At 32.5% G+C, this 8809-nt stretch overlaps 1 protein-coding gene across 1 annotated transcript; it reads right to left on the bottom strand.

The window, feature by feature from the left end:
• Positions 1 to 2508: 2508 nt before the first annotated feature.
• LOC139861137 (DNA polymerase eta-like) lies at positions 2509 to 7884 on the bottom strand. The gene is made up of 15 exons (XM_071849436.1): positions 7683 to 7884; positions 7043 to 7275; positions 6793 to 6960; positions 6384 to 6548; positions 6165 to 6268; positions 5944 to 6063; positions 5730 to 5853; positions 5502 to 5615; positions 5194 to 5397; positions 4964 to 5075; positions 4762 to 4886; positions 3439 to 3481; positions 3231 to 3364; positions 2982 to 3060; positions 2509 to 2879 (listed from the first exon to the last, which is right to left on the bottom strand). The coding sequence occupies exons 1-15, from the start codon at positions 7756 to 7758 to the stop codon at positions 2659 to 2661; spliced, it is 2022 nt and encodes a 673-aa protein (XP_071705537.1). The 5' UTR covers positions 7759 to 7884; the 3' UTR covers positions 2509 to 2658.
• Between the last annotated feature and the right edge of the window lie 925 nt (positions 7885 to 8809).

Consider the following 8809-nt stretch of genomic DNA (forward strand, 5'->3'; position numbering starts at 1 on the left):
GTGAATTATTGGTTGGTTAGTTGGGTTGGGTGGCGTTAAATTTCATAGGTGTTGTTGGACACAAAATAAGTACAGTAATTGTTTTTATTTCATAAGATGGGATAAGAAATATATACTGCATCACTATTGTAGAATATTTCTTGGGATCATTGTTTTTTGGTTTTCAAAGAGATTGTGTGTCAGGTTGAAATCATCGGTTTTGGGCGGCCCAAAATCTTTGGAAGACTTTAAAAATGTATTCTACGATAACTTTGAATACTTCGCCAAAATAAAACCGTCTTGACATAATACATACGTATAAGTTGTTTTTTTAGTTATTAGTGTAAACACGAGTCGCGATCCTGGGGTTAAAAAAAAAAAAAAAAGGAAAATTGGAGAGCAGCGCAATGAATATTATTATGCTTGTGACAAATGATATTACCCTTAAAGGGAAAACGAGTCAGAAACTCAGACTTGAAGGGAAAAAATATGTAACATATGAAAATACTATCACTAAAACTAATCTTGTATCGTCTCAATTTAATAGACCTGAGTTGACTTTTTTTCTCATCTTTAATTTTAAATAACTTTTTTTATATTATATAATACACGATGAAATTGGTATGAATGAATAAAGTTTTCATATGTGCTTTCATTTTTTATATAACTTTTATCAAGTAATGTATAACAAAAAAAAAAAAATTATTTATAGTCAAGATTATGAGAAACGAATCAACTCACACTATTAAATTGAGACTGTGGGAGTAATTTTTAACACTTTTGAATGCGTTTTTCACGCCTAAAAAATGTGAATATAAGTTAGAAACGTGAAATAATATCGCGTTAAAAACTGTGAAGCGTGAAAAAATATGGTGTCAAAAACTCAAAATTTTAAGTGTAATTAACTTTTTGACATTTTCAAGTGTCATTAGGTTTTTCTGTATGACGTTTTTAAGGGTCTAAAACTTTGTGACACTTACATAATGTCAAAAACATATCAAGTTATCACGTTTTAAAGCGTAAAAAGTAATGAAAGCGTCGAAAATGAAACTTTTTTTTTTTGTAGTGGAGCTTATTGGTATGAGTTGTATTATGTGAAATGCACGAGACAATGAGTAGTAACGATATCACGGACAACATTCAACTAAAACTTTGTTGTTGAATAAGTAGAGGATTAGAGAAAAGTGTTCAGAAGTTAAAAACATATTCTTAGTATTTTAGATATAGCTTTTAATTGATAAAAAAAAGAGAAAAATAAAGTAATGAGTATCAAGAGAGAGATGCAGTCTTGAAACGTTGTCCCGAAGTAGCCAAACGGCAAGGAACAACGTTTCGGAAGCGAAACACCGTTTGGAACTGCTCTAATTCCCACATATCTTCTTTCTCCATATAATATGTACATCACAGTGAAAGTATTATCTTATCGAATATAATTTAAAAAGCACGAAACATATTCAGAAGTGTTTAGATCTAACAAACAGTTATAAGTTCGATGCAATGAAGTCATGAAACTGGCTAAGCATAACTGTGACAACACACCCACATGATGTTCCTTTTTTTAGCAAAAATAATGCAAACTCGTATAGAAATGAAAGCGTTTTTCCAAAAGAAAATGTCATCAACCAAAAGATACAACAAGAGAACGAAAAGACTCGAACCTACAAAACGACACCAAACTATAACTAACTAATACCGAGCCTCAACTACGCGAAACAAAACAAAACTAAACCAAAACCAAACACTAAAAAAAATCTCGACCGAAACACGTCCAAACATATACTACGAAACTCACACACTCCAAAACAACAAACCGATGAAACCATATGACCTCGAAACTATGGAATGTACTTCTTCATTTTACCAGTTGTCGAAGAGGGAGCAATAATACCACGTTGTTCAGGATCTTGAAAAAACCATTCTCAACTAATGAGATTCGGCTGGTTATTATAAAAGCAAGGGCTTTCCAACTCAAGAGACCTCGTACCAATATTTCAATGAATGAACAAAAACGTGCAATATGGGCTAAAGCTAAAGTAAAGTGAACTATACGTCTCTTCTTTTACATTTCATCTTCAATGACCTTCAACTCTTCAGAATTTATGTGCATGACAAAAACACGAGTCTTTTTCTGATTTGAATAAGTTTGGTAATTTGTCCATTATAGAAATAAGTACACATGACTATTATTTTCAAAGTTGGGCAGTTGATTTTCCCATGTTTTGGTTGATCATTTCCATTATGTAGTAGTCACTCCATCCCAATTTAATACTTCATCGACAAAAAAAACATAGTTTTAAAAAAAATCACTATTATACTACTTTTTTCATTTTACAGTTTACCTCTTATTTTTTATCAACTTTTTTTGTTTTAGATACATAAAATAAGAGTATCCAAAGAATATCACATTATTCTTATCTATTTATGTAACTGGACTATTAATTAGTGACGCATCAAAAAAGAAAATATACACTATTAAATAGGGAAAGATGGAGTATATGTTCAACAAGAGTCACATTAACAATGCTAAACTAACTGTAATTTTGATCAAATTGACTAAAACCAAATGATAAATATATAATTGTTAAACATTTTAATATGTACATATTTTAAACCAGGTAGGTAAATCAAGGAATGTTTAGATAGGTACATAAATGAGTACAAGGATAAGTTAGGATATATCTACTTGTTCTTGGCAGGGCTGAAGTAATTAGCTATGCTAGAACTGTCTTTTGACATGTTGGCTCGCTTTTTTGGCCGAAGCAAAGAACGAAGTTCTTCTTGTATTTCAGGTGGTAACTCGTTAACCACTGATTGGTCGATTTCATCTACCTTGTAACTCCATATATCTGTTCTGTTGCTAGTTTGAGTTGTAGTCACCATATCCAACTGATCTTGTCCTCCTTCCATTTTAATATTTATTGAAACACATACAACATGAGGAATGAAATGAAGTATCCACAGGTTTATTGAATAAAGTTTGAGTTGAAAATGTAACTTGATACCTAATGATGAACACTTTGTGTCTTGCTTTGATGAAGAACATGAGTTACTTTGGAGAAATTTCAAGATAGAAGATGTTCCCTATGACAAGTAGAATATCGAGATTAGATCTAGATCATTAACTGCTAAGATTTTTCTAACGACAACCTTATAGAACCACTATGTACAAGAATTTTAAGCACGTTAATGAGAGTACTGAGAGCTGTCGTTAGATAAATCCATAGCTATATCAATGTAATTAATAAACATACCTTTTCTTTTGTTGTTATCTTCCTTTTACGATCATTGGATCTTATTACATCATTAGGGCACTTCATCTTCATTTCTTTGGCAGGTAAGCTTGTTTTCATCTCATTGTGCTTTGAAGTCGGGCAGCTTTCGGCTCCTGCATAAACGTTGCGTATAAAAAACAGGTACAACAAAACAGAGCATCAAACATAAAGCATACAAAAGGGGAACCTGTTGATAACCGGAAAGCTTCTCCAGCAAAATCACCACGAGCCTATTTGAAAGCGAAAAAAAAATTAGTATCTTTAATCTCTAATATACTCATATAGATAACAAATTTCATATCAGAATGCATTTAGGGCATGTTTACCTTTTTTCCAAGTAAGTCACATATGGATAAAGATGACAATATGGATATTGAATAACTATATGTGGTACTCTATTAATGGATAATCTTGTTAACTTATTGTGCTGGATAAACAGACTATATAATGACAATTTCACCCCTAAACTAAATAATTAAAGTAATTATTTTTTAACTATATAATAATCTTACATCAAGTTAAAATATTAATTATGTTTACATTAATGAATCAAGAATATCAGTTACACACCATTACCTCTTTCATCACCAAAAGCAACTTGTAGGCTTCTCTATTAAATCATATCAGCTTCGTTTCAAAAGAAAATTTTATTTGATGATTAATAATTGATGTAATTGCGATAATAAATTGGTACATAACCAGAATGTGCTATCGCGACAAAAGAATTGTGATGATGAATCGACGGTCGACATCAGGATGATGAATTGTGATGATGAATTGCAGAAAGCGTCAACTCAACTCCAACTAAGAAACTAGCATTAGCATCGGGACTTTTATTAAAGAAACGATGATGAAATCTAAGGTCGAGATCTAGATGATGAATTTCGTATTGAAATGGTGATGATGAATTGATGAGATGACAAATTATAAAAGTAGCGCTTAGGTTATTTTTGGAAAATGTGAGATTAAAATGGCTTTATGGATAGGACACTAGTTTTACTGTTGACCGAATAAGTTAAAAGTGAACAAGCACAAGTAATGACCGAATAAGCTTTCTAGCCTACTAATCTCAAAAAGTCCTATATAAATAGCCCCTTAGATATCGAAAACATGATATTTACTAGACCTTTTTGCTTCGTTGGTCCCTGTATTATACCCCATATTGTTAACAGCGTCCCTCGAGTTTTTTTTTTTTTTCGCCTTTAGAATCCTTTGTTTTTCAGAGATGTTGATTTGTCTATTTTTAAAAAACAAAGGATTCTAAAGGCAAAAGAAAAAACCCAAGAGATGCTGTTAGCAATATGGGATATAATACAGGGACCAACAGAGCAAAAAAGTCTTTACTACATGTACTTCCATTTACATCTTAGAGATTCCGAACTTCCAATTACAACCATTGCATCTTTGTTCATTATGATAATAACTACATATAAAAGACATCAATGGGCTACTTTTTTGCATCATAGTGTCATAAGTAATAACGGGTTTGAAAGATATAAGAAAATCAGACCTCTTCTTTAGATTCAGGCTCGTATTGATCAAAACCGGAGGTATCGTTTACGGTTGGAACCCCTTCGCCACCACACTCGTCTTTCTGTTCAGTTTGATGCAAGGGTGAATGACGGCTTTCAGCTCCTAAATAGAGAGTGAAAGCCAATTAATACTATAACATGTAAAGAAAAATATCTAGAACCATAACGAGATATATTTACCAATTATTGGGGATGAAAGATCATCTTCGACTGGCAAATTTTCATTCTGTGGTTCTGATGAAGACTGTAATTGATCTCGACAATGAAAGTATTTTGTGATCGAAGAAGTTCCCTGCCAAAAAAAAAAAAAAAAAAAAAAAAAAACATCCGATATCATCATATACACATCCCACTATTAATTAATATTTATATTTATTTAATGAAAAAAAAAAAAGAACATGTGAGCTTACAGATGGAATAGCAATAATTTTACTAGCTGAAACAGAAAGATTTGTAATTCCCCATCCACCGCACTCATTTCCCATATACGACCCGAGATATTCACGTAATCCACCTTGGAAAAGATTTAAAGCATCTTCTTGAATCTTTACAGCACCATATCTTAAAGGACATGATTTCGAAGGGAACTTTTTATGTGAATCCGCATCGGTAGACTGCCAAAAACAATTTGGCTCAGTGAAACAAAATCATGTCAAAGTTAAAAAAAAAATAAATAAAAAAAAAATTGACATAGAGTTTTGATAAAGAAAATATTGACCTTGTATGCATTAGCGTGTAGAGTAAGCGTATGTGCAATGCGTTTATTCTTCTCGAGGTCAGACTGAAGTCGTTCACTTAATTCTTCACACAGTTCTTTCAGCCATTTTTCAACCTGAAAGAGTATCATTATTAAATGTTTTATGTTTGAAATTACTATATTATATAACCACCACAAATATACGATGTGGTTTTTATGCCAGTCATATATTATAAAATATATACTCACAGCAGTGAGAGTTTTTAAGGCACTCGGTCCAGGAAACGTCTTCCCGGACCCATGGCTCTTAGGGAGCAAACGACCCTCAACTTCTTCACCACTAATACCCCTTGCAATATTCCATAACCATGTACTGCAACATATTTAATAAAAAAATAATTAAAAAAATGATTTAAAAGGATTGAGAAATTTATGAATATTACTAACGAAAATTACTAATTACCCAGTATTTACACCGTAAAAATCTTGCAGTTTTCCTTCAGAAAATTGCAACAAGTCTCCAACAGTATTAACACCATGATCAGTTTGCAATGAGCTCCCTAGCTTCCCACCAAGCTGTTTCCTGATAATAGTAACATGTTATGACACCTACGTATGTTAAAATAAAAATAAAAAAATAAAAAAAGTCCAATTATGTCATAAATAATAAAATAAATAACTTACATTTTCTTTATAGGCAAAGTTTCAAGAAGCCCTTTTACGGATGAAGAAGTGACTATAGTTTGTTGTGCAGGTTTATTCATACCACTAGCTAACTTAGCCAGCATCTGCAACAAATCAAATTACCTCTTATGTAATCAGCTTAGAAATCGTATTACTGTCAACTATTTACTGATAAGACTTTTCTTTCCCAAACAAAATTTTTTTAAAAAATAATGTTACTTTGTTATGAGCAATGCCTGCAGAACATGTAAATTCAGTCTCCTTTAAAACTTGTAGTCTGAGTTCGGCGACAATAAGTGCTCCGCACGCTAAAAGTTTATCACGGTGATCAGCATCTCCCTGCTGTAACCATTCTCTCACAGTTTCTTTCTCATCTTTTCCATTCTGAAAGTATTTTAGAAATAAATGCAATATTAAAAAAAAAACATATAATAATACATGCTTCGTTATCGATTAATAAATAGCTAAATATCTGCTACTGTAAGATGAAAAACTGAAAGCTTGAACAGTGTAACACTATCATATATCTTAGATGAAAAACTTAAAGGTTAAATCACATAATGCATGTGTAATGACAATAACATTAATTTAAAAAAGAACAAAATGTTGAAAAAGGGACGTTTCTCACCGAATTAAGCCCCAAAACATGTGATTTTAGAACTTCCTCATCGATACTTTCCAAACTTTCAGGTGGGGTCTCTTTCAGCATTAATTCAGCAGCATCAGTAAGATCAAGATACACTTCATCAATTGATGCACGCTCACATCGCCCTTTTCTTGCTAGAATTGAAACAACCTATAACAATCAAACTAATTTCACCCAAAATAGATGCAACTTGAGAAAAAATAAAAATAAAAATAAAATAAAATTTATGTACCTCTGAACCTGCATTCCGATATATGGTCAAGTCAGCTTTACCACGAGCGACAGGGACTTGAACCAAGTGAATTTGTGGACAAACTTTCTTTGCCTCGTCACCTCGCATTGACCGTTTGACCCCATCTTTCCTAGCTTCGTAACCGACAGCAATCAAGCCTCCACCTTTCCAAGAATTATATTGTACCACAGCTGCTGGTTTACCTCTCAAATGAGGTTGTTTCCGTTGCTCCACTAATCAAAAAAATTAAAAATCACACATAATGAGCTAATTATACATATAAGATTCTATAAATGCGTTTACAGCACAACACATATTCTCAAAACTAATACCCCTAAAAGTCCTGTTTAGAGGACCCGAAATAAACAAACTTCACTTGGGCAAAATAAATTATAAAAAACTGAAAAGGTTGACTGATTTAAACTGTGTAAAAACGAGATTTTCACAATAAAATTCCGCACTTTAAACTTGTTAAAAATACTAAATAAATACAGTGATAAAAAAAATGTTTATTTAATTTCAGGGAAGAAAAAATGGTGCAAACCTAAAGAGTAACAATATAAAATTGTAATTGTAAGTAACTATGTATATGTGTACCTACAGAAAAGCAATTAGAAATAGAGTAATAAGTTAAGAAAACCTTGAACATAGAAGCAGTCAATATCGACATGAGCAATGATCCTGGAATCAGACGTTTCTGGTCGCGCAATCGGCATCTGATTTTCCCTCCAATTCAAATGTTTCAGAAAGGGTTTTTTATGATCAAAAATGGGTAACCCGCCCACGGCCCAGTAGTTTGTACCCGGATGATTTGGACCGTCTTGGATTTATCGAAAAGTAAAGACAAATTACCATATTAACTATTAGACAATAGTACCATAGATATTTTCGTCTTCTCACCTTTTTTTTTCCCTTTTCACTTATTTCTTTCAAGTAACACCACAAAAGCCCCGACACTATGTTCAAAAATTAAAATCGGCCCCCAACACAGGGGGTTAAAGCGTCAAATCAAAATTTTCATAAAATATTTTAAATAAACTCCACTCAAATATTCAACATGTCATATCTTCTAGCTCGCAACGAGTTAAATTTTTCCGACACCATCCTTAAACTCGAAATAATTTTATGAACACAATATCACTAACTATACGCAAAACGGACACTTTTAAAAAAAACGCTAAATATTTAGGGTACTTTTCATATATGTTGATTTTTCACTCGCAGGCTCCGTAACTAAACACAATAAAATACATTAAAAATCGAACCCCCGGCGCGAAACGAGGGTTCGAAAACTAGTTTACGCTATTAGTCCTAACTAGTTATTGAACCCTCGCTTCGCGCCGGGGGTTCGATTTTTAATGTATTTTATTGCGTTTATTAAAATTATTTTGTGGCTAACGATGATGTCGTTGAAGCGCAACTCGAGTCGAACTAAAAGGTATAACCCGTGAGAGATTTAAATGTTATTTTAAATTAACAATATATGTGCATCTCCGCGTTTCGCTATGGAATTGTCGACTTTTAAAAATTTAACGCAAAATCAACGTGTATGAAAAGTACCTCAAATATTTAGCGTTTTTTAAAAAGCGTCTGTTTTGCGTATAGCTGGTGACATTGTGTTCCTAAAATTATTTCGAGTTAACGATGGTGTCGGAAAAATTTAACGCGTTGCGAGCGAGAATATATGACCCGTTGAATATTTGGGTGGAGTTTATTTAAGATTTTTGAGGGCCTTTGTTGGTGAAATGAAATTTAGCTAAAATTAAA

Source organism: Rutidosis leptorrhynchoides, chromosome 8 (assembly GCF_046630445.1).
Source record: "Rutidosis leptorrhynchoides isolate AG116_Rl617_1_P2 chromosome 8, CSIRO_AGI_Rlap_v1, whole genome shotgun sequence".
Classification (NCBI taxonomy): Eukaryota; Viridiplantae; Streptophyta; class Magnoliopsida; order Asterales; family Asteraceae; genus Rutidosis; species Rutidosis leptorrhynchoides.

Excerpts from the sequence above, each read along its gene's own strand:
- LOC139861137 (XM_071849436.1), bottom strand. The coding sequence starts at position 7,758 with ATGCCGATTGCGCGACCAGAAACGTCTGATTCCAGGATCATTGCTCAT. Across the intron at positions 6,961-7,042 it reads ATCGGAATGCAGGTTCAGAG|GTTGTTTCAATTCTAGCAAG; the intron begins GTACATAAATTT and ends TGATTGTTATAG. Across the intron at positions 5,616-5,729 it reads CCTTAAAAACTCTCACTGCT|GTTGAAAAATGGCTGAAAGA; the intron begins GTGAGTATATAT and ends ATACTCTTTCAG.